Source organism: Etheostoma cragini, chromosome 9 (genome assembly GCF_013103735.1).
Source record: "Etheostoma cragini isolate CJK2018 chromosome 9, CSU_Ecrag_1.0, whole genome shotgun sequence".
In the NCBI taxonomy this organism is placed as follows: Eukaryota; Metazoa; Chordata; class Actinopteri; order Perciformes; family Percidae; genus Etheostoma; species Etheostoma cragini.
Genome location: NC_048415.1, coordinates 7,875,955 through 7,902,291, shown reverse-complemented (window position 1 = coordinate 7,902,291; position 26,337 = coordinate 7,875,955). Strand labels below are relative to the sequence as shown.

The following is a 26,337-nucleotide window of genomic DNA, read 5'->3' as shown; positions in this document are numbered from 1 at the left end:
AGTGAGGGCCATGACGTAGACATTCGAGGGTAGCAACAGTTGCCTCGAGACCCCGTCGCGCCATAGTGACTGTAGCCGTGGAGACAGTTACTTACCAACGGGCGCAACACTCAGCAACAGCAGCAGCATCTGGAAGTCACCGAGCGAGTGTGAGAGGAGAAAGAGAACACAGCCAGAACTTTTCTAAAGGCAAAGGTGACTATTATTTTTACAGAATTTAGATGCTGAATTATTCTTAGTTTGAAGAAAAATGCTCTCGGTCGAGTGCGTTGCTAGCAGTCTTGGTTATTTTCCACAACATAACTTTCCCTTCTTTATGGCATCCGTCCCAAGTTGAGAACGCCTTTCCACTCTTCATTTAACTTACGTCCACCGTTACTGCTGGCAACAGCTTTTTGCACCCGGAAAAAATATGTTTCCCCTCCGCTACACGTTGTTCACAGTGGTAACGTTACTTATTATTACATTACACTTGTTGCTACGTTGTGTTGGTGGTGTGTGTGTGTCGAGCTGTGACCGTACTTCCAGCTCTATCCCAGCAGGATGGATGGTAAGGCTACCAGTCAAGCTACAGCTACAGCTAATGCTAACGCAGGCAGCCAGCAGCGTTGAGTTCAGTAGCTACAGTTCCGTCGCGAGTTCAACCGTTTGTCGCGTTGTAAACGGCAGCTCTGACTTGTTCGTCACAGCACAAACACACTTTATTCAGGGTGTTTATTTCTCCATAACCTTATTCTTGAAGCAGGTGTAAATGTGGCTAGCTAGCTTTAGCAACGTTGGTTCTGGTACTCAAACTGCAACTAACGTCCGCCGCGGGCAAGCATAAACTTAGCAGGAGAACAACTTTCGTTTCAGCAGGCAGTTTGTAAGCTTCTTTGGGGCGATTTTCACTCACAAAGTAACTAGCTATATCGTGTAATGCATTACAAATATTAAGCAAGCGAGAAAATCTACCGACGACGTTACGACACTCACTGGTGCAACGTTAACGTACCAAACCTGGTGTTTCCACTGGTTTTAGCACACTTTCAAGATGAACAAACTTTAATGTTAGTTAATCAGATTACACAACGTTTGCTATCTAAATGTTACAAAGTTGGTAACGTCACAAAGTTCTGGTGTTTTTAATATTTCAGAAATGGCTTGAATAGCTGGAAATGTTACAGCTAGGTGGTGCTATGATGGTTCTTATACTGCTCTGTCTGGTATTTTATACAGTCTTGGGGGAGAAATTGAGTATTTAAAGTATTGTTGCCTATGTGATTTTAAAACTAGTCACAAATTAAGATGCACTTGTACACTCTGAATGACTCATTGGAACTGATTTAAATTCTCTCTCGTATTTCATTTTATTGATGCTAAACCCTTACACCAGTAATTGTTTGCTAATAGCCAAGTTGTTGTCCGTGGCACTGCTTCATTGTTTAGGTGGCAGGTCCCTTTAGGGTTGTTGTTTGACCTTTCTTCAGAGCTAAAGGCTCATATTAATCTGTGCTTTAGCAGTAATGAGAAACCAAAGAAACGTAGACTCCCCCCAATGATTTCAAATCCCCTCTTTTCATTTGCTTTACAGTGTGGCCGTGGCTTTTGAGTCTTCTTTTATCCCCTGAGATAAATTCATTCTTATTGACTGTCTTTTCAGAGATAGTTGTCAGGTGCTCGGCCATTTGGAATGTTGTTTGCCATTAAAGCATCAAGAAAAATCTTTGCAGCATTAACATTTCTAAAATTAAAGGGTCAAAACGCAGGTCTGTGTAGTATGGTTATATTAATCATAATTCAAATGTTACGTTTATAAAGCTTCCTCCTGCCATGATTTTTCCCTTTTTGCCATAATATTTGAGGGAAGAAATGGACAGAAGACTCGGTTAAGTGTCAGAAAGAAACTTAACTTTGATTGGTCAGACTACTCACTGCAGTTACAAAGAAAATAAAGAAATTACAGCACTGAAACTGTGTGTGTAACCCCCCCCCCCCCCCCATGTGAGCGTGACACTGCTATGTTTACATGGCAACTTGGTATACAAATACACCCAAGTCATGGAAAGAAAGGGGATGGAGTGGGCCAGAGGGCGAAATGTTATTCTTTTAAAAGTCAGTGTTTTTAAACACTTTATTTTCATCTCTCTCTTCTTTTGTGGTGAGAGTGAATTGCTCTGGCTTGCAGAGGCAAGTCAGGAAGAAATGCTCATAGAGGAGACCTTAAAGTGGAAAATAGCTGATGGTTGGACATTTATTTTGAAATTTCTTACTGGCTTGTGCAGGAACCTATTAATGACAATGTCAGTTTGAAAGTGAAGGTAATATAACATGTCTGTATCCTTGCTTGGACCAACAATGAGGTGGAACTGTTACTGAAAGGTATGTAAGCCTACCTAACCAATTAGAATGACAGACGTGCAACATCGTTTCCAAGGGTCTCCGTTTGTGCCCTTCCAGACTACAAAGCAACCCTGTTGTTTTCAAACCAAAACGGGGGCAGCTGTGTTTCCAAATGTCTCTGTTAGCGGCTCAGAAATGCGGAGTGGTGTGGACTTGAGTTAGAAACATATTCATTTTAAACCAAAACTTTGTAGTGTAGATGTAGCTTGCGTTTTACTTGCCTTTATCGGTCTAGCCTGCAGCCTGTAATTGTGGTTGTGTTTCGGTCCACTTCAGCAATGAGTTCCACACCGGCCTGTGATTTACAGAACAATTTGATCTTTCTTTGGGCCTAATGTCCTCTCCTCTAGCCTTTTTTGAGCCATCTGTGAAGTTGCTCATATGATTGTGCATAGATGTGTCCACCGTTATCCATGTGCCATTTTGAGTGTTTAATGGACCTGTGTGTGTTGTACAGTTCAGCTATCAATAGGACAGCTGCAGTGGTGTCTTGGGCAGGGTGACCTGACACAGCTTGTGTGTGTGTGTGTGTGTGTGTGCGTGTGCGCACGCCCATGCTGTATTTAGCTTATCTTGATGAGGCCTACTGTTGTCCCGGGGAGAAGTTCTCAATCCAATAGCCTGCTATACAGATATACAAATATACACATGGATCTAGTCACTGCTTCGTCGCTGCTGTTTACAATTGATTACATTCATATAGATCTTTATTTACATCCCGCTGTGCTAACTGAACTGCCTGGCTTTTGCACATTTCATTGTCTGATATTAACACAGATTTAATGGTTATCCCATAACTTCAGTCAAAAGCATGTCAGAATAGCACTGAGCAAAGCAGCAGAAGTGAGAGGAGAATGCCTTGTGGGGCTTGTTAAGTGGAAATGATTAGTGCCATTTGTTCACTTGAAATGTTCCAGTTTTATAATCTTCATAATTCATTTACTTTTAAAGGTCTTTTCATTTCAAAAGATGTGCTGTTTTTAAGTGTCCTTGTGACTCTCACATCACGGCTTCTAGCTACAAAGATTTTGGAAGTCATTGTCGGCTAAGCTACAAAGAAACACATCTTGTTATATACCCAAAATTTTTTGAACACAAGTTAAAACACGTGAAATAATTTTTTTTTTGTCTGTCATCAGGAGCATTCTTAACATTCCACCTGTTTGTATCGTAGCTGCAGAACTGCTAATTAAATTTTCTGCCACAAACAGCAGACAAGGCAGTGACATTTGCATTACAATGGCTTGCCCCCCTCCCCCCCCTCTCAGACAGGGATAGTAGCAGCTCCCCATCCTCTCCTCACTTTCCCTTTCTTTTTTAGAGTTTTATGCTAGTTTGTTAACATATCTTCTAAAAAAGAACTTCTGTCAGTGTAAGCCTGCTACAAAATAATTACTAGAACCAAGACTAGGCCTATAGTGGAGTGACCAGATTTGCAGAGGAGCAGTATTTTTAGATGGAATTATCTGGGCCTTCAATTAAGCTTTTGAAAAGTTATTTAATTAGGATATTTGGTCCAGTTTAACAGATGGAAACAACCTGATTTCAGCAAAATAGTGGATGTCCTTATATAGTGCTGTCCTCAGATCCCATTTTTTGATCTTTGAAGAAAACCCTTTCTTCCCACTCACTAGCTTCAAAGATTCAAATGTTAATGTTGCTATGTTCAATTCAAAAGCTGCATTGTGTGCTGGTGGTCATAGAACAGCACTTGTGTTGCCCCTCTGATGGGTGTTGCAAATTGTAATCACTGTAGTAGGTCTGGCCGTGAAGTTTTGCGACAAAGTAGTCACACCAGTCTGGATTCCTATCCTGGAATAGTAGTAGTTTTGCAGTCAGTCAATGAAGGGCAAAAAAGAACGAGATGAGATTTTGAAAAATTTCAGCTTTAAGAGCAACAATATGTAGACCATTAGACAATGATGTCAACTGTATCCTGTCACCACCTTTGACTGTATAATCTGTGATTGCCATCTTAATGCAAATTGTTATGCAAGAACACTTGTTAGATCCGTAAGTAATTTGTTGGTTAATGTCCTAACCGAATAGGATTTTCTGATGTTATGCAACTCATAATTTTTCATATCTAAAACATGTCACTAGATCTTGCTGCAGAAAAGATTACTTAAAATCCAGATCTCATTCAGTGTCTGTATGAAATGTTAATTGCAATGGGTTTAAGTTCTATGCTCATTTAACTATAATTATGTTACGAGTACGAGTTTTGACTTGATTAGTTGCCTTTTTAACATTTCACCCTGTTGAATCACCAATATTCAGACAGCATTATATATACAGTGTATGTATACACACGCTGTATATGGCTGGGCCATATAGAGAAAATCAAAAATCACAATATTCTTGACCTTCATTGTCGATATTGCATCGAAATTGTGTGGTTGACTATTGGTGCTTTAACAAAATGTTATTTACACAAGAAGATTTTTGATAAATAATCACCAGAAATGATTTAATGACTTAGTGGGTAAAGGTCAATAATAGAACAGCTGGAACCGTCTTGTACTTTCAGAAAATTATTTCACTTTACTGTAATGTAGCCTGTAAAACCAGGAGAAGACACCACTTAGTCTCATGTTTTTTGGGAGCATTTAGGCCTTTATTTTCAACAGACTTGAAAGGGGAGAGAGAGGGGAAAGACGTGCATCAAAGATTTGGAGTTTAACTCACGCCCGCTATTCTGGTATTACCAGTCAAATAAAAAGTAAACATGTTTAGTACTTGTACATGTCTTTTACATGATTTTATCATGTCAAATAGTTAATAAATACTTCAATTTGAGTCTCGTGGCTATTCAGAATGGCACAGTATTCGCTGCATGAGCAACAGACAGTTTGATTTGTCTCAAATTTCAAGCATTAACTTGTGACTCATTGTTTGTGTCAAGTAGTGCCTGTGAAAGCATACTATACAAAATGAGTGATCAGAGTCATATCTGTGTGGAATGAACGCTTGCCAAAAAGGCAGTGCAAAATAAATGCTTATTTCAGGTTCAGTCAAGATCGAGGCAGCTCACTGCCAGCATGTGAGATCATCTCTGAAGAATGTGGTTCCCAGGAAATACAACTTCATACGTTGGAAACACACCTGTTTTAAAAGAGCAAGTAAAAGCAGATTAAAAAAAACGTAAGTGGTGCGTTTGGAGTGAGGATCAGTATACTCCCACGGAATAGGATGCATGTGTTTTCTAGGGTAAGCTTCAGGATACTTAACCATTCCAAATTGTCAGTCTTTGTCATTAGTTTTGATTTTGTGCTATCAAAGACACCGCAACATAACCTCCAGTGAGAAGGTTGTATTTGCAAATCCTTTTTTGTCTGATAGCAGGAAAGTTGATGAACTTGTTAATTGATTTCATAAAATTAGGTGAAAAGGTAGGCCGTGGCCCAAGGAATAAGATTAATACTTTGCAGATCTAGATCCAGTATCCTTCTGGATACACCATAAAAATAAGACAATTCAACATCATAATGCACTTTTAATAAATGTTCTCATTAGGTACTGCTTTTACTTAAAAGAAACACTTTTATTTTAAATCTCTTAATATTTTCTATTATTTAAATAACTGGTATACCCCTGTCAGGGGTTTGTGCTCTCTGATTCTTTCGGGTTTTGTGAATATGTTCAGTTATGCAATAGTTTTATAAGGGGCCCATACAAATGTGATTTGGATCTAGCTGTGACTATATTTAAATGGGGATTTAGCTATTCTCAACATAAACTGTAGATGTCTATAATTGTTAAAGACTTTGAAGGATCAACAAAGTTATTGTGAATTAATTTAATTGTAATGTGTTTTTGGGTATGCAAAATATTAATAATATGTAGGAATTGGGGAATAGAACACATGTGCAAGATTCCCAACTGTTACTTTTAGCATTTCCTAGTTATCTTCACAATCCAACAACTCCTGAAGCAGCCAGGTGACTCCCTCGTTTGTGTCATCAGTATGGCAGCCTTGGATCCCGTCAGATAAATAGGCAAGCCGTAAAAGAGAGACGTCCACACGTATGAGTCTGATTACATTTCCAGTTGTGACCATCTCCCCCATTTCTTCCCTGCTCCTCTTTGTGTTGTTTTCCAGTTTAACTTTTTAAAATGTTGAATTTCAAACCCTCGTTGTTATTTTGAGATGCTAAATGTTAAGGATGAGGGCTGGGTGGAGGTGGGGGGGGGGCAGTGGAAATCTGGAAAGGGTTAGAAGAGGTAGGGAGTTGGGGGAGGACGTTGCTAGTGTAGATCATGGGCGAACACACAATCTCCATGGCAACGGTTTGATCTTTCTCTCTGTGGCTGTCGTGCCTGCAGCGCACATGGTGACGGAGTGGACAGGTTGTGTTGATGACCAGTGTGGGTAGGTGACCTGGGGAGGGAAGGGGGATGTGATCAGTGACTGGTCTGTGCCTCTCTCTCTCTCTCTCTTAAACTCTGTCATCTGCAAACCCTAAGAGCGGCTTTGATTGGATTAGCCATGAATTAATGAGACAGGCTTGAAAAACAGCCTCTGTTGTGGAAATCTCTTATCATATCTTAATACCCTCTTTGTGTGAGCGCGTGTGCCTCTTTAATCTTATAGGTTTTGTTTAAATAAATGAAAAAACAAAACAAATTAAAATGAATTTGTTTTGCAACAAAAAATTGTAATTTTCAAATTGAGAACATGAAATAAATAAAGCCTCATCGGAGGCCACTTGCTGCTCATATGTAAAGGGGAAAACATGCACTGAACAAATGTCCTCTGGAAATTTTCCTTTAAAAGCACCTAGTGGCTATCTCTGCTTTATTCTGATTCATCTTCACTGAGTTGGAAAAAGGTTTGCTCTGTTCAAGCTGTTTTACTATCTCCTCTACCAAAGAAACTTTGGAAAGACTCCACTTGCTTTTTGGGGGGCATGAGTCTAAAGCAACCTTGAAGAGTAGACTGCTGTCTTCCTGAATGACTTAAACATTCCTCCTCCTTTTGAGCACCAAGTAGTTACAAAAACAGAGTGCTTCATCCTGTCCTCTTCAATCAAGTCTAAACCAGCATACAGTCTGTATAATTTTATTATATAACTGCAACACAGGAATAAGTCTACCTCCATGTCCCCTTGTCTGAAATTAATAGCTTACATAGTATTTATTGTTGTAAGTTACTACTTAGCGTGAGATAGAGGGATCATGTGGGGGGATGGCATTGTTTGGTTTGGGAAGTATTCTGTTGGTTGCATAGCAACAGGCTCCTGGAAACGGGAGTGGACGGTGTTGCCACTAGCAACCGTTGTTGCTCTGCAAACAATGTGGGCCAGTGCAAACATGAGCCAAGACTGTGGACTCCTGTTTTTAATTGAACATCTGTATGTGTTTTTCTTTGATTGAGCACCCATTAACTTACATCTGTTAGTGACATATGTTTAAATCTTGTCTGCACTGGGCTTTTGGGTTCTTTAAAATGTATTTTCTTCTTTACGTTTAGCTTTTAAAACTTATTTAACTCTTGAAAGGAGCAGCTGTTTAGTGTGTGTGTGTGTGTGTGTGTGTGTGTGTGGGGGGGTCTCTTGGTTAAAGGCAGAAAGGTTTGGCCAAACCCCTCCAGAGTAGCAGTTTTGCAGCAGTGTACTCCAGTCTCCTGCTGTGTCCTACCTTTGTGCCTTTCAGAGCTGCGGGTGGGGAATTTGTGTGGCTTTTAACCTTCCCTGAACAGTACGCAGAAAGACTCCTCTCTGCCTGCACTCCTGTCCCTCCTCCTCCAACTCAATGAGTTGGCACACTTCTCCATACCTATTAAAGTGCTTTAATTGAGCTTTAATGGATTAAAAAAACGTCCAGGTCAGTGCCCCCCCCCCCCCCCACTATCTTGCCAAGCAACCCGCTTCTTTATTGTATAACGAAGCCTTCAGGCTTGTGTCACTTCCCCTGGTGAAAATGACTACTCTGAAGATAAATGATGGGATTGTTACAAGTCTATTTATAACTCAAATGACACTCTGTAGACAAATTCCTTGCTTTAAAAAAAAATGCTTGAGCATTGCAGCGACTTTTAAAGTGTTCACCCCTTGTTAACATCATTCTGATAATAGTCTTTTGGTACTTTATTACCAAACAAGAAAGAGGTGTGGAGAAAATTGTAATGGAATATGAGCACTTTGGCATGGAAGTGCTAATTGTGTCCTGTGCTAACAAATGCATTGAAGAAGGACTCAAAGTGCTGCTCAGGCCAGGGTAGACTTGGTATGGTGCTTAAAATCCTGTATGTGTCTGAAGATTGACACATTAGGAATTTCATCACAAGCCTCCTACACTTTAATCTATTAGTCATGTAGGCACATCAGTGTCTTTGCCTGTGGCAAAATCCCCACACATAGAAAATGCCAGTGGTGGCACGCCCAAATCTGTTTTTCTGTTTTAAAGGCCACTCTGATTTTGATTAAGCATCCAATAGTGCCCCCCACACCCTAAAAGTCCCCATAAGTTACTGCTGATAAACCTAGACACATTTGAGTTTCAAAACTGTTAAGTGTGTAACTAGCGGGTAAATTAGTTTTGTGAGTGTGTGTGTGTTGTTGGCCATCATCATTAAATTTCAAGTCAATTACTTATATTGCAATTTTTTTTTACTATGGCCACCTCACTTTACTTTACAATACTTTTTTATATAATGCCACTTTACATTCATTTAGTACTTTGCACATTATTGTTTGCCTGTTTGTTTGTTGGTTGGTTGGTTTGTTTTTATTGTGGAAAAACTGCTGTTATAACAATTAAATTTGTTTAAGGTACAATCTGTTTGATTTCTTGAACAAAATCTTGAACTGGCTTGCATGAGCTTCCAGTCCAGGGGGGAAATTACAATTTAAGATCTGAAGGAAAACCATTTTTTAGTAAAACAATTATCCTCGCAATCTGCTTTTGCCTTTTGAAACTTCTTGGTTATGGGTGGTATGCTTTGTGGAAGTGTCTGTGATAGCGTCATCATGTTGAATTTAGTAGCAAAAGTTTGTTGTATAAATAAGGGGGTTATCATGTCAGGGTAGGAAATTAGCAGCAGCCAACGGCGGGTACTTTTTCAAAATGGCGCGTGACTTTGCCTTGTATACCAGCCACAGTGGCGGGTGAATTGTATAACATTCTTTGTAACAGATTGGACAGTTTTTGTCAAGATGCCCAATGTGAGGAAAGTGCAGATTTGAGTTACGCATGCTCAGACGTAAACGGTTTACTGCATAAAGCATCATACTAAAATTTGTGAAAAAAAGGAAATAATAAACTTTTCTCATTACAAACAATAACAAAAGATGGGAATCATTTCAAAAACGTTTTTTCAGCCATCTTTGGTTGTTTGATTGCTAACTTTAGCTCAAAACGCCATTCCAGTGAAAGCCTTTGTTCTGTTTGATGCTAGTTTGTAGCTAAGCTAGCAGTCATTTCAAAAAACGTTTTAGCTATCTATGATTGTTTGATTGCTGAGATTAGCTCATAACGCCATTAAACTGACAGCCTATGTCGTGTTTGACGCGAACCTAAAGCCAGCAGTGAACAAACTTTGTTAAGTTAACCTCGTTGTAAAGTGACGCATGCGCAACTCAAATCTGCACTCTCCTCACAATGGGCAGGGACAAAAAGTGCTGTTGCTAAGTAACAATAATGCACAGTGGAGTTGCGTTACGTCACTGCTAGTGAATCCCCAAAAAAGAGAAGGTACTTTTCGAACAAGTGGCGCATTGATGACGAATGGAAAACGAGGGAATAGTTAGCCTACATTCTGACGACCAGTCCATGCACTGGACTTACTGTTAAACTGTTATTGATGCATTTTAAAAACTCATTCATACCACCTGGTTTGATGCAACAGATGCAGGAAGGCCTTCTTAATTATATCATCAGAAAGTTTAGGTTGGGTCTCATGAAAGACAAGCATGGCAGCACCTGTTGCCTGTATCTAACAGCTCAGCCTCCAGATTACTACAGCCTGATGTTCGTCAGATCTCTTCCAGTGAATCAAATAACATTGTAGTACATGTCTTGTGCTATGGCTAATCACAGCATGTACAGAACAGGTTGTGTAAAGGTCTGGCAGTCCTTTACTGTAATGCTCCCGAGGAACACCTTCTCTCGCTTACCTACTGACATTTCCTGCTGCTCCTGGATTTCTGCTCATCAATTCAACCCACCCCCCAACTGTGTTGTATCTCCCTCTCCCTTATTCTAACCCTCCTCCCCATCTATTCTTTACGGTCGCACTCGAAAGTTCCTGTGCAAGAGCTTTAAAAGGAGGGATGTGGGGTGGGGGGATAGAGGAGGGAGGAGAGGGGTTGAGTTAGGGGCGGTCGTCATGGATTCCTCACCATAGCAACCAAGAAACGTTTACAAAGCATTTAGGAATTTCCTCATATCAGCTGGATTATTGGAGCCCTTAGAGAACAGCTCTTGTACAAAACAATCACTGGATATCATCAGGACCCTGGCATGGGCTGGAGCCCCACTGCCATTTTCATCTTTTTTTTTTTCCCTTCGTTTTTTTTTGAGAGTGTGGGGAAGTTGTTTTTTTATCTACTTACTCCCCCTTGCAGTTCCAGTCTTCTCTTGTCCCTGCCTTACTCCCGCTCCTTTCCTCTGTCCTTTTTTAAGAAAAAAAAAAAGAGAGCCTTTGTGTCACTTCATTTTTAGTTCCCCTTTGCTATGCTGTGCACATTGTCAGCCGGTGGAAAGCCGAGTGGCGGCAGTGCGTTTGGTCCTCAGGAAGCAGTTCAGTTCTGTTGGGAACTTAAACTCCTTGATGTTACTTTTCCACTTGGGTCTGATCTGTCAGCAGGACCAGGAGTGTCTGTGTAAAAACTGTTGGACTGCTTATTTTGCCAGTGATTGAGGCTGAAGGTGGGCAGCTTCTGGGGCTCTTAGACCTTCCTTGACTCAGCTTGACATGATAAAGCTAGAAACCCCATGGGGCACAATGAATGCCCTGGTAACTCCAAGAGAGAAGGGGTGGGGTGGAAGAGCATGTATTTAGTATGGCTGTCAATTTGTGTTAGTCTAGATCCTTGATGTTCAATTTCCGGGATTGTGCCAGTGCTGAAGGAAATTCCTCCGGATGCATGTATTTTTGCCAATGTCCTTTTCTTTTGTGTTGGAATTTTAAAGAGGACTGCGGTTAACTGCTCCTCAGATCTCTACAGGGTAAATCCAGACAGCTAGCTAAACTATCTGTCCAATCTGAGTTTTGTCTTGCACAACTATTTTACAGCAGCTCTGGGCATGACGATTTTGATTGGTTTAAAGAGATGTCAATAAACCAGAGCATGTTTTTCTCCCATCCCGGAATGCTGTGTGGATGGTTTGGCACAGCGAGACTAATTTGTATGGCCTTGAAGTGCTTTAATTTTTTCATTCAAGGTTCAGTGTTACTTGTAGGAGTATTTTTTTAGTCTGGTTTTAACCCCCCACCCCCAATGTCTTTTCTCTTTCCACTTCTTCATGTTGTCCCTGCCACCCAGCATGCAGAGCTCCGAGGGAGGGTCAGACACCACAGCCAGCGTGGCAGCGCTGCGGACGTCATCATCAGCTCAGGCCCCTGTGGTACAGCCTGTCCCAGCCTCCCAGCAGGTAGGGTACCTCCACTCTGCTACTGTAGTGACAGTAAGACACTGCAAGACAAATTGGAAAAGTCTGTAATGACTTAACTGTTCCATCCTGTTTCTTTATTATGATAAATTCTATCAGAGTTTAAAATAAGCACCATCCATCAGCCAAATGCTGATACAATATACAAGTAGCTAGTAGATTTGGTTAACTAATTATCCCAAAAAACAATGGTCATCAATTGAGTGGATAGTAAAATTTCAACAATCACTAGCCACTTGACTGGTGGACAAAAAACATGATTTAAATCCCTATAAACCAGCTACTCGCTGTATTAGTGCTTGTGCATCGAGTCTGAAAAGAAACCGCACAATCAAAGGAGTACACTAATAAAAAGCAGTGCTGTACTATACACACCTGTACTGAAATTCAAGATGTGTGGCTGGCAGAGAGAGGTGTGCTGTCATTTAAGTTTGTTATATGAGCATAAATGTATCAGCACTAGCTTAAATTTCTTAGGGGGGATTTGTTTAAATTTTTGTCCATCTTATGTTGACTATCATATGTTTACAATTATGTGTTTTGTACGTTCATACCAATGTAATTGAGTTATGTCTTGTATCCACACAGAGGGTGCTGGTTCAAGCTACAGGCTCAGCTCAGAAGGGAGGACAAGTACAGCAGCTTTCAGTACCCAGGGTTCAACAGGTCTCTCAGCAGGTACACAGTGCTGTACATACTTATACAGTGCTGTGAAAATACTTGTACACCCCTTGGCGTTTTATAGTTATTTTTAGATAAACCTATTTTAAATTTTGTTACTGAGTTGTAGACTTAAACTGTGTTTTAACAAGTATAGTAACAAGAAGATGAAAAAAGAAAAATATGAATATTGCTAGTTTCACCAAGTTCTTATTTGTGTCACTTACAAACATTTGTTAAATGTGGTCACAATTTACATTCAGGTTAAAGAATAGTCAGACTCGGGCAAGGTAGGTTTGGGCTTAGTAAACAAGTTAAATAGTAACCAAACCATGTTTGTGTTTAACACTGAATGAAGATCCCAAACATGGCAGCCCATTTATTCCCCTGAAAGCTGCTGATCCTGAGCATGTGCCAAACAGTTTCTCCTGCTTCCTGTGCCCCTCATGGGTGTGTGAAACTGTCTTTCTCTGGCTGAGCCTGGCCCACTGCCTGCGTACACGAATAACATACACATTACATACACATTAGCCCCAGTGGTTGGTAATTACATTTTTTTTTTTTTTTAAATGTGTGTGATGATGATGAGGATTAGATATACAGAACTTTTTTTGTAATGGTGTTAATGGAAAAAAGTCTACTCTGGGTACCACGGTACGTATAATTTGAACTTGCTCCAAAGCCCAAAGACTCCTGGGGGCTTTGTGATGTCTAGCGTCTAATGGTGAAAAACAAGAGTTGACATGACTGTCTGCTATTAGCTTGTCTTAGGTACCAGTCTTATAAAGTATTTCCGGATGATGTCACTTGTAACATTAGCCAATAGCAGCTGGAGAGTTCATTAGCTGCTTTTCACAATTTGTATGCATCAGTATCATTCATTATCATTTGTTGTGATGTTTGTCAAATTAAGCTTGTCTTCAGTTAATGCTTGTATGTCTGCCAGTTCAACTTTGCTTTTTAAATTGCAGCGAAAATACAGTTTAATCTATTTTTTACCACTTTATTTTTTTCCAACATTGTTGGGCACTTTTACTCCTGAACCCCTTTTAAAAGAATTTCTTCACTTCAAGTGTACAACCTTTTCATAAAGAACCTTGGTAGGTCTAAATGCAGTGTTTTTAATGTACTTTTTGTTGTTGTTGAGGCTTCTGTTTTAGACTAATAATTATGCAAAACCAGGGGGTGTACAGACCTTTTCACTGCTCTTCATGTACACACTATAATAGGTGTGGACATGTCTACACCAACAAGCAGAAATTTTCATTTCACGCAGTACTTTTATTATTGAAAAAAAGTTGGTTACTCTTCCAATTCTAGTTACAGTTTGACCTACGTTTGCACAAATAGGGAAGCATGAAAAGATATTTTGCTTGTTTCTACCTCAATTTCCTTTGGTCTCTCTGTAGGTTCAGCAGGTGCAACATGTCTACCCATCCCAGGTCCAATATGTAGGAGAAAGTGGGGAGGCTGTTTACACCAATGGAACTATGTAAGCAATGTTACATTACTCCACAGTTATAATAATGAAAGACAATACACGTTTTTCATTGTGTAGTAGTTCAAGTACACTCTGAAGTCTAATTTAATTTAACCCAGTGAAGTATAAAATTGTAGGTAGATTATTATAACTGTACAAAAAAGATGTTAACCATAGTTAAAAGTCACCACGATGTCAATGTGGGAATGTAAAACATTTTTGCTTTTCAAATTAAACAGATTCAGCACTGTGCATAATATTTTTCTCCACTACAATCTTAAATTATAAATTATGTAAATTAGCTTCATCGGCCTCATAAAATTCATCAGTTGTCATGAAATGTGCTTTTTAAGCATCATCCTGGAAAGACATCACTGATTGCTAGTTACAATGATCTCTCCTCAGCCGAACAGCCTACTCTTACAACCCCGAGGCTCAGTTGTACGGGCAGAGCAGTGGGGGAACCTACTTTGACTCACAGGCCGGTGTCACAACAGTGGTCTCCTCTGCCAGTGGTGGGGTGCCCCCTCATGGCATGGTGGGCATTGCTATGGATGTGGGAAGCAGCCACATCATCTCCAGCGGAAACACCTACCTGATTCATGGAGGAAGTATGGAGGGAAGCCGCAACCACATATCACACTCATCACGTTCCTCCTCAGCTATGGTGAGCAACACCCATGCCATACCAATGTTTCTGTGGTACCCTGAAGCACTTTTACAAGTAGTGGGATTAATGTGCCAGTAAAAATGACAATCAAACATTATATCAGATGTTTACACCCAACAAAAACTAAATGACTGACCAAACATACTATTGGGATTGTTTGTCTTTTCTCAACTGCTATGTGGCTAAGTATGTAGGTACATTATTACTACTAACTCCTAGTACAATATGGCTTACTACCCACTACCAAATGGTGTTGTGAGATGCACACTGGTGCTAACTGTCATTACTGCTACCTGAGCCTGTGTCCAGACTGGCCAGGCTCCCGGACAAGTCTGAAAGGCAGGGAATGACTCACAGGGTTTATGGCAACCTGAGTTGGGGCCTCCTGGCTCTGCAGTAACAAATGCAGAGCAGTACAGGGCAGAGAGCCTGTAGAATCAAGACCCTGGTTTAAATAATTCAGCACTGCCTTGTTTCAGAGGTTTTCACAGGCACTTGAGCGCTCTGCGAAACAAAGCAACCCCTGGGGCTCATTACCATTTGGCCGTGAGCCCTCTGGAGCCTTCTTAAGGCTTGGAACTTTGCCTGCTTCTTTTTCCTTTTCTTCTATGTCTCCAGTTTGGCTGCAATACCACATATCTTTTCTTTTTTGACTTGATTTTCTTCCATGGCTCCACACATGTCCCTGGTTTTGTCATTCACTTTGTTGTCCAAAGACAGAATACTATCCAAGTGTATTTTATACCATGACACTCTTGCTTATGTTGTAGCAACAACTCATTCTGTCTGATTTTTAGTTTTTTAAATATTATTTTGGTATAAGTTGATACATTTGGGGGGTTGGGTTAGGCATTGTTTACCTAATGTCCTCAAACTTGACTTGACCTGTGCCCCTGTTTGTGGTTCCTATTTGCATATATTAGAGTGTCTGACCGCAAACCTTCTCTGAGCAGCTTAACCCAATGAGTCCCTTGATTTGCATGCTTTTGTCAGGCAATAATGGATTTGGCTGCAACACTGACTGAGTTTAATTAAAAATGCAGAGATCTGGCTGCTTGCTAACATTCTTATTTTCCTTTTATCTGTTTTATTTTCTTTCTATTTTTCTTTATATACCCCTGCTTATTTCTGTCTCTTTTTTTATGTATCTCTCTCACTCTCCTGTCTCCTCCCTCTTCTGTGTCCACTTTTTTATTTATTTTTTTATTTTGCATGCTTCTTCTTTCTTTAGCTTGAAATGGCGATTGAAAACCTCCAAAAGTCTGAAGGAATTGCAAGTCACAAAAGCAGCCTGCTCAACAGCCATGTAAGTCAACCAGGAACTTTCTTTGAAAAGGGAAAATGAAAAAACTCAAAACAAAAGCTTTAGGCAGTGTGTTCCACTTTTGTTTTGCAATGTTTTACACACTACCTACTGCTAGCTTTACTTACTCTGCACTGTCCCACTGACACGCGTAATTGTCTCAATTAATTTTCGTCCTGAACTTGCTATCTCTTTTTGCTTATTAATCTTGTATACATTTCTTAAAACCCTGCATGGACTGAAATTGATTCATTTGTCAAGATTTTTTATTCATTTATTTTACTTCTAAGTATACCAAGACATGCGCTCAGTGTCAAAAAAGTTTATTTCAGTATAACTTTGTTAATACTATAATATATAATATAGTTAATGAAATTGTAATAGGATTCATCTAGTGTTTCCATCCAGACTTTTAGTAACGTGGGGAATTTTTGGTTTAGATTCTTTCCCTACATTCCAACTCTTAACATCAGCTGTTATCTCACAATCTCAACATCATTTTTATGAATAGAGTCTAAAGTATCTGCTTTAAATCTAATTTGCAAATTTATAATCTTAGCTTTTTAAATTATTTATGATTGTGCTGTTACAGAGCTATAACTGTCTTCTACAGTATTGACATTCTTGGAGATTTGTATACAAAGGCCTAAGTGTAGCCACACAGAGGGAATGCATTTGGTCTCTTTAGTGTGTGTGTGTTGTATCCATCTTTTGATGTGATCATAAGATGCAGTGGTCGTCTTCATATCTGTCCAGGTGACTATAAAAAAGCACGGTTAGTAACTAGATAGGGCTCACTAATTGTGCAACTGTGGCTACTTCTGTGTGTTTTTAGCTGCAGTGGCTGCTGGACAACTATGAGACAGCGGAGGGAGTGAGCCTGCCCCGGTGCTCCCTGTATAACCATTACCTACGGCACTGTCAAGAACAGAAACTGGATCCGGTCAACGCAGCGTCCTTTGGCAAGCTCATCCGCTCAGTCTTCATGGGCCTCAGGACCCGCCGCCTTGGCACCAGGTACAAACAGGAAGAGGTTATGGCCAATGTTGACGATGCTGATAACAGTAATTATGTAATCATTATAGATGTGACAAGTATGATGATGCTTATAGGCATTGGAGACTTGCTGATGGAAGAGGATAATGACAGTAATTACACTGATAGCAAGTCTTCTCCTCACTGTTTTCTGGCTGTTGTCTCATGAATCTATCAGAGGCAACTCTAAGTATCATTACTATGGCATCCGGGTGAAGCCAGACTCACCGCTGAACCGGTTGCAGGAAGACACCCAGTACATGGCCATGAGGCAGCAGCCTGTCCACCAAAAACAGAGGTCAGCACTCTCTCCCTTTTTTATTTTCCCTTTCCATTTGTTTTGCTCTCTGTCACATTGGTCAGAACCTTTGTCCCTTGGCAACATTTTGATGACATTTACCTTGTGACAGCTGCCTTGCTGTAAATGTGAGGTGTGGATTCAGGCACGGCGGAGCACATTTCTCCCCATGTTTCTCACAGGAGAAAGAGGATTGAAACTGGGCGGTGGAAAACTGCTTTTTGGTTTTGTGCGTGTGCGTGTGTGTGTTGAATTGTGTTCTCACTATGTACAGTGGGTATCAGTTTTTACCACAGACACACCCAACAAACTGAGGCAAACCTTTTTTCAGTAGTGGGAAGAATCATATTGGTAAACCAGAACAATGATGCAAACTATTTGAAAATTTTGTTTTCCTTTAAACACACGCCTGGTATTTCATCAATTAGATTTTGTTGAAGGTGTGCTCACCTGGGATTATGTGGGGTTTTTCTTTGGAATGAAACCTGCATAGTCTCAGCCCTCTGTGGCACATTTTTTATTATTCCTGCTTTCCTAGTCCTTCAAAACCCAGCTAACACACTGTACATGCCCTGTATTCTACTGTGTATAGATTCAAACCTCTACAGAAGGTCGATGGTATGTCTGACAGCCTGTGTGGAAGCTCTCAGCACTGTAACAGTACTCCAGAGCAGTCCGTGGCTGCTCAGAGCCAACATCACCAGCAGTATATAGGTAAGCACAGGAGCTGGGTGGTTGCCAAGACAACTGTTTGTCTACAAATGTTTGACACTTAAGATACAACAGGTGTTCTTTCTTTCTGCCTTACAAACAATAATTGTATGTGTTATAACACATGTAATAACTGTCAGGCTGGTAAAATGAACTGTCAGGCATCTTGTTTGTTGAGAGGATTATAGGATATATATTTCTGTGAAACAATAAAATATATATATATATATTTTCAGTGAGGAAAATAAGTATTTGAACACCCTGCTATTTTGCAAGTTCTCCCACTTAGAAATCATGGAGGGGTCTGAAATTGTCATCGTAGGTGCATGTCCACTGTGAGAGACATAATCTAAAAAAAGAAAATCCAGAAATCACAATGTATGATGTTTTTAACCTATTTATCTGTATGATACAGCTGCGAATAAGTATTTAAACACCTGTCTATCAACTAGAATTCTGACCCTAACCCTGCAGAGGGGTGAAAAAAAAAAAAGTTAGAATAATTAACTGTACTGTCCCGCAGCACTTGTCCTTGTAGGCTATTTGCAGTATATAAAAATCGTTTTTGACCTAATTATTTTTGCACTGAAATGCCACTTGTCTGTTGGGTCTGACAGCACTGCATCAGCACGCTGTGCATGTCCTCGCATGGAGCGGCTGAACTTTGGAGCTCGGCTTCGCGGCTGAGACACGAATAAACTAATAATTTAAGGCTTTTACTCTTAAACACAAAAGGCACGTCTACTGTAATATATACTGCCTATTTAAACATATCTGTGGTCAAGCTCAGTGCCTCGCTGTGTTGCATTCAACTCTGAAACTTTCTCTTTGGGTCCCTCACATTTTCCGGTTAGTCCATGCATGATGGTGTGGCGTGCTGGCGCTGGATATTAACAAGTTCTTCAAACCTCAGCCCTCCACAACAGCAATGGGCCTCATATCCTGAGCAATAAAGTCAACAATTCCTTCCGTGATATTATTTTTGCATTTGGATGGTAGAGGCTTAACATCTTGGGGGGTCTGGGGAACGCTACCGTAGTTGCGGGTGGTTGTGCCAGTAGTTATAAAACGATTATTAGACTATGAAATATACCAATTCTGAAATTTTCATATAGCCTACTCAAAACAGACAGGGCAACCTAACGCAGATAAGTTAGCTTAGCGTTTTTAGGTGATATGCCATCTTTGTAGTCGAGCTGCGATATGCAAACTGTTAATTGCAAACTTTAAATTCAACTTTTATCCGTTATCTATTTTTGTAAAATGCTGCCACACTGGCAATGTTTTCCACATGGTTGAGGAGGACTGACAGTAAATTAAACACTCACAATTAAATAAATAATCAGCAAACTACTAAAACAAGGCTTTCTAGTTCTATCTTCAATCTGTCCCCAGTGGGTTGGGCTAATCCAAAACAATGGGGGTGTTCTAAAGACAGACTTCTACCTGTGAAACAGGGGTGCTCTGAAAATAAGCATAATAACCCATTAGCAATAAGTGCTTTCCACACATAGACCGTAACGGTCTATGCTTCCACCTGATGAAATAACACGGCAAAAAATTGACCAATCAGATCTTTGGTAGAGCCAGAACGTATCGACCAATAAATCGCCTTGATCGACTGGGAGATTACAGCCCTATAGAGAATCTTTTTTTTTAAATTATGTCTCTCACAGTGGACATGCACCTACGATGATAATTTCAGAAACCTCCATGATTTTTAAGTGGGAGAACTTGCAAATTAGAAGGGTGTTCAAATACTTAATTTTGTGTGTGTGTGTTAGTGTGTGTGTGTGTCTGTAAGTGTGTGTGTTAGTGTGTTAGTGTTAGAGTTTTAGAGTGTTAGAGTTTTAGAGTGTTAGTGTTTGTGGGTGACATGAATGACACCTGTCTACATGTTTGCTTTATGCAGATACGTCCCACACCTTGCCTCCATTTCCCTCTCCTGACTTGGGCACCCAGCCTCTGCCTGAGCGGATCAACATTAATGATATCAAGAAGCTGCAGACACTCTACAGAGACCACTGTGAGGTACAGCTCTATAAATATGTTTCTAACGGAGGCTACATTGACATGTGAACATAAATGGGATGGCTTTAAAGGGGACTCCACCCATTTTAAGCATCAAAGTCTGTTTACATTGGGTCTTTGGGAGTACTACTGCATATGCAAAAACAGTATAACGCTGTTTGTGTGAGTCTGATTGTCTCAAGTTAGATGTGTGTTTTTAACATGTTCCTTCATTACCATGATCAGTGGCTATGTTGTATATTTTGAGTTAATCCCACAAACACTGTCCTTCTGCTGTAAATACTACCTAGAGCACCAAATGTGAATTAGTTCTGCTGCTGAAAATAGTCCCCAACAAATACACTATGGACCTGGTCAGTAACATTTTTCATAGAACTACAGTGCCCAGCTGTTTTAGGAAATTAATGAGCCTTTAAAAAAATGAGAACAGTAAGAAATAATATTAATCATTCGAATTTGGGGGCTTTACGGGCAGGCGAGAGGCTGTGATTAAAGCAGAGAAGCTTTATCATATTATCCCTGCCCTCCCCTTGTCCAGCCTCACCACGCTCTCTTTGTTCCAGCCATCTTTTCATCTCCGTGCAGCTTTCAAGACATGCCAATTAACCTTTCAGCTCGCTGGGTGGACATCTTGGTGTCTTTGTGGTGGCCTCCCCTTGGGCCTTTGTGTTGCCTTGTCTGTGGACAGGCGCATGGGCTCCTGTCTTTGTCTGCCAGTGCATTTCTGTCACTCTCCGGCTCACATTGCCTCTGTGTGTTTAATGTTTATGCATTTCACTTTTTTCCCTTTTTCTGTGAGACAACAAGGGTCTATTAACACATTGTCAAAGACTTTATTGACATCATTTAAAGTTACAGCACAAATAAAGGGAACAATTAATAATAACATCTTATTTCTTATTTTACTTTAATGCAGTAAAAGAGTTTTTGAGCAGTGCTGTAAATCCACTGGCAAGTATTTATTTATTAATTTCATGGTAACAACAAGCCAAATGTTGCAGAATCAGCTGCGCAATTAAAGTAACGTTTAAACACAAATAATTAGTTGTTAATACAACTTTGAGGGTAGTAAATCACACTATAAACCACAGTCTCTTGTGTGCACAGATGTGAGGGGTTAAGAGTCGGGAATCTCTGCCACAGGTCTCTCTTCAGTGTGTGTGATCGTGCATGTCTCTCCTCCATACATTCTTCTTTTTTTTTTTTTTTTTTTAAAGGCAAGTTTATTTTTTGTGAATGGCGCAAAACTGTGGTGGCAAAACACTCTTGTTTAGAGGAGATGGGGATTTCTCCTTTTTGTTTTGGAGTTCTGTGTTTGACCTGTTGCTTGGGGCAACCATAAACAAGGTTGCCATGACAACAGCTGGAGAGGAAGCAAAAACATATCATGTGATTGAAGCCTACACTGATGTGTAACAAGATCCAGCAGCAAGTGCATGTCCTGCCAGAAAGAGAAAGAAGAAAATCTCTGGGCATGGTGTGAATCCTACGCTCGTACTCAATAGGCACTCAACGTAGAGATATACTGAACAGTTTGAGATCAAAAACCAAAGAGGTTGACCTCCCTCTCTATGAGGAGGCAAGCTGACGTTGCCTCTTGCAAATGTCCTCCACAACTTCTACAGCACTGGATTTTATGTTTTACTTTAATTGAGATATGTGTGTGTGTGTGTGTGTGTGTGTGTGTGTGTGTGTGTGTGTGTGTGTGTGTGTGTGTGTGTGTGTGTGTGTGTGTGTGTGTGTGTGTGTGTGTGTGTGTGTGGTGAGGTTTAGAGGTTATTTGTTAACTATCTTTTACAACCATTTTACTGCTTTTTCCCCTGACCAAGCTGTGAAACTGTAGTTTATCATTTTAGATCACCAGCTTGTCAGTGCTTCCTTTATGCTCTTGAAGTGCTCACTTGTGTGCAGTATACTGTGCTTTCTAAACGCCTCATACAATAGGAACAGGAAAGAGGAAATCACATGGGTTAGTTCAGGTCAGCGCCTCGTCACTAAAAAGAGGCAAATGCATTCATAAATCTATGACGGCAATCTGCTTTATACAGGAAACTAAGATAAAATATAAAAAAAGCTTTGGTTTAAGCCTAAACGTGGCCTTTCAAGAGTCTCAATATGATTTATGTGCAGGGAGCTGTGTTTGAGCTGGCTCATTGTCTAACCAGGAGGGCCTGGAGTAAGCGAGAGGCTGCTTGCCCGCCTGTAGAAATTTTGTTGTGTGTCTGGTTACCATGGTTCAGCTCTGTATGTTTTGTCTCCCCCCCCCCCTCTCTCTCTTCCCCCTCTCCCTCCCTCTCTTGCTGCTCTCCTGCAGGCTACTTTGGATGTGGTGATGAACCTCCAGTTCCACTACATTGAGAAACTCTGGCAGACCTTTTGGTATTCAACACCGCCATCTAGTGATGGAAATACCACTATCCCCAATAGGTCAGATCACACAATACAGGAAGAGCTTGTTGTTGAAAAGATAACTACTAATTACTTTTACATTAAGTGTGATATCTGAGCTAAATTAAGTCTTGTGTTTTAACAGTGTCAAGTCAAAATCATTTTATCTGACTGTCTGCCAAGTTTTATTTGAGAGACAGCAGTTATTCTAATTACCCCCCCCCCCCCCCCCCCCCCCCCCCCCCCCCATCTCTGTGTAGTGATGATGACCTGGAGGGTGTGATCCCCAGAGAGAAGTTGGTGGCTCTGTGTAAATATGAACCAATCAGACTATGGATGAGAAGCTGTGACCACATCCTTTACCAGGCTCTGGTAGAAATCCTAATTCCTGATGTGCTGCGTCCTGTTCCCAGTCAGTAATATTGATCATTTGATTCATTATGAATAAATAATTAATAATAATTTATGAACTGTACTAATGCTTAATGCATAGATAAATGTAGTAAAGTTTGATTGTAATCCAATGTTTTCCCCCCCTTTTCTGTGAGCCAACAGTGTCCTGTTAACTCATTAGCCAATACTTTTTATTGACATCATTTAAAGTGACAGTACAAATAAAAGTAACAAGGTGGCCTATAAAGGATTTTGTCGGTTTGTAATCCAGGCTCTGGTTCTGTTTCTTCAGGCACTCTCACTCAGGCCATTCGTAACTTTGCCAAGAGTCTGGAGGGCTGGCTGACGACAGCAATGACCAACTTTCCTCAAGAGATTATTCGAACCAAGGTGACAAGAAAATCTTAGCAGCTGATAATTTAATTGAGGAAATTTTCTCTCTCCAGCCTTCACAATTTCCTATCATCTCATGTGACTGGTTTGCGATCATCCATGTTACAATGCACCGTTCCTGCCAGCTCTTCAGTGACATTGAAGTTGATGATTAAAGATGATTCATGTGTATGTAGATGCAAGACATGTCATCCTATTTACACCATCCAGTCACACGGACACATTTCTGTACCAGAAGCAGTTTTATTATAGTAATAAAACACAAACATCATCGAGTGATATTAACATCTGGATGTATAATGGATTCTCTGGTTTTGTCTCTGTTGTGATGTAGGTAGCAGTGGTCAGTGCGTTTGCCCAGACGCTAAGACGTTACACCAGTCTCAACCACCTGGCCCAGGCGGCCCGCGCCGTCCTGCAGAACACCTCTCAGATCAACCAGATGCTTTCTGACCTCAACCGGGTGGACTTTGCTAACGTCCAGGTAAACATCTGACATCTTCCCTGTTTATTTAACGTCAACACAGGTTAGAATGTCAGGTGGTGTAGACTGTTTGGTGCGTGTCAACTCTCTCCCTGTTTTCCGTCTCTTGCTCGCTGTGTGTTGTGGTTTCTTGCATAATGTGGTTGGGTGTGTTTGTTGTGTCTAACAGGAGCAGGCGTCATGGGTGTGTCAATGTGACGAGAGCGTGGTTCAGCGTCTGGAGCAGGACTTTAAGGTCACTCTGCAACAGCAGAGCTCTCTAGACCAGTGGGCTACCTGGCTTGACAACGTAGTCTCTCAGGTCCTGAAGCCTCACCAGGGCGGCCCCAGCTTCCCCAAAGCTGCTCGCCAGTTCCTGCTCAAATGGTCCTTCTACAGGTACAAGGGGCAAACAGTGAGGACAATTAGGCTGTTTACACTTTACTCACTATAAACAGCATTTAACAGGTAATCTGTTTTTCCTATTTCTCCTTCCTGTAGCTCCATGGTGATCAGAGACTTGACCCTGCGTAGTGCAGCCAGTTTTGGCTCTTTCCACCTGATCCGCCTGCTCTATGATGAGTACATGTTTTACTTGGTGGAACATCGCGTGGCTCAGGCCACCGGAGAAACTCCTATTGCTGTCATGGGAGAGGTAAGAAGGAAGATATTTGAAAATGCTCAGGTTGCTCAAAACACTTCTATGACTATGTTGAAAATTGTTTTATTGGCTAATGCCCTCCGATCTCTTGAATCACAGTTCAGTGATCTGACCTCTATGATGCCATCACTCATGGAAAAAGGTAAGCCTTTATTATTGACAGTGCTGGCTTGGAATTTAGTCTGGTTATATTCTAGCTAGTTGTCTATTGGTTTTTAAAAAAAGAAAGGATCACTCTTGTGATATTCTCCAAACACAACACCCATACTATTTCATGTTTTAAATGTGATTTAATGTTTTAGGGTCATTGGTGACATTTAACTAAACTATTTTAACAATCCCCTCTCTCCCCGTGCCACTAGATGCCTCTTTCTCCGATGACATGAGTGACCTCGGCAGTGATGCTGATACATCCAGAGGCCCCACTGAACCAGCTGTAAAGAGAGAAAGGATTGACATGAGCCACCCTCTGCAGGAGATGTGAGTCTGAACGGGGCTGGACTGAAAGCCACAAGGACTGGCATCTGACCCTAAAGTGGCCAAGCACACCTCGTCCTCCTGTGTATGTGTGTGTGCAATTTACATAGAAGAAAATAGCAATGTCAGTCCTCGTCCCCACCCCCACTAGCGTTTGAGAACGCTAATCTTTTCTCCCAGGAAGCTCACATCTGATTTAGTTGTTTTTTTTGACTCACGGGTGTAACAGGTATGATTTTCTTTCCATTTTTGTTGCAACTGTGAAAGACTTTGTGCAGTACCTTTTTAATTGGATGTTTAACTTTGAGTGGTGGTGTGTGGCGTTTATCTTCTCTCTCTTTTAGAAAAACAAACCTTAACTAGCTGTGCCATAGTGTCATTTGAGTGCCTTAGATCGCTAACCTTGAAACCACCACTACAGATGTCTCTGTCCCTCAGCTGTGCCTCTACCGCAGTATGAATGTATCGTCTCCTGACCTCAGACATTCAAAGCACCTTTAACAGTGATTAGGTGTATATACTCCTTGTTGCCTCTGCTGCAGCTCGCAGCAAACGCACACAAAAAACAACAACATGCAACCTACTGACCCAAAGGACCTTCCCCTCAGCTTAGCCACAGTCATGGCTCTGTAAGGCCTCATAGTCTCCCAGTAGTCCAGAAGACAGGGAACTCTGTATGTCACCTTGGCTGTGTAAGATGTCAGTTTGTTTACCTCAATAGATTTCTATGCTGTTTGGCTCAGATGACATGAGGCAAGGATTTAGCTATATATATATATATTTTTATTGTTGCCGCTGTTGCGGTTTCTGTCTCCCACTCCGGTTTCCTTTCATGTAAATAGTTTTTAATCCTGTGATAGCTCCTCTGTGTGCTGTAAGGTTGCATTAGTAAGTCCTTATTCAGTGACTAATATGTGCAGACCTGTTGTGGTTCACTCAGCTGCCACAGAGTTGGGAATATATCCAGAGTAATCAACTTAATGGAGAAGGGATGTTAAAACCTAAACTGGAATCTGGTCTGTCCATTTAAGCCTCATTTCCTGATTAAAAAGTGTGCATTTTACCTAAAACAGATCAATCAATACAAGTTAGAACGATAGACCTGTAAAACCAAAACTCTTACAAAGAAAGAGAATCTCGTTGGCATCTGAGCCGGCACACGCTCGCTGACTTTAGATATTGACCTCATGCCGTTACTCAGATTTAATTCTTATGTTCTGTTTTGAATCAGAAAGAAAAATACAGTGTGCTATTTGGAGAGTTTGTCCATAAGAATATATATATATATATATATACACACACACACACACACACATATCTTTGTATGATGTAGAAAGTTTGTGCTCTGTGGCCTTTGCCTAATCTCTCTCCTCACAC

The 26,337-nt window shown here is 40.7% G+C and overlaps 2 protein-coding genes across 4 annotated transcripts in view; one reads left to right on the top strand and one right to left on the bottom strand.

Moving 5' to 3' along the window:
- Positions 1–25,724, top strand: rfx2 (regulatory factor X, 2 (influences HLA class II expression)). Of its 3 annotated transcripts, XM_034882688.1 has the most exons (18): positions 1–195; positions 11,871–11,979; positions 12,586–12,675; positions 14,067–14,149; positions 14,543–14,804; positions 16,039–16,113; positions 16,946–17,127; positions 17,324–17,443; positions 18,036–18,157; positions 20,067–20,185; positions 22,500–22,612; positions 22,834–22,985; positions 23,259–23,356; positions 23,694–23,843; positions 24,013–24,221; positions 24,324–24,477; positions 24,583–24,625; positions 24,846–25,724. In XM_034882688.1, the coding sequence occupies exons 2-18, from the start codon at positions 11,872–11,874 to the stop codon at positions 24,965–24,967; spliced, it is 2,202 nt and encodes a 733-aa protein (XP_034738579.1). In that variant the 5' UTR covers positions 1–195; position 11,871; the 3' UTR covers positions 24,968–25,724. The 3 variants fall into 3 exon arrangements, with proteins under 3 accessions (XP_034738579.1, XP_034738581.1, XP_034738580.1); XM_034882690.1 differs by lacking the exon at positions 12,586–12,675; XM_034882689.1 differs by lacking the exon at positions 16,039–16,113.
- A 530-nt stretch (positions 25,725–26,254) lies between these two features.
- Positions 26,255–26,337, bottom strand: part of fcho1 (FCH and mu domain containing endocytic adaptor 1) — a 57,331-nt gene continuing 57,248 nt past the window's right edge. Inside the window, exon 28 of the transcript XR_004658069.1 lies at positions 26,255–26,278. The gene's annotated coding sequence lies outside the window, so the exon portion shown is untranslated. The remainder of the gene's footprint in view (positions 26,279–26,337) is intronic.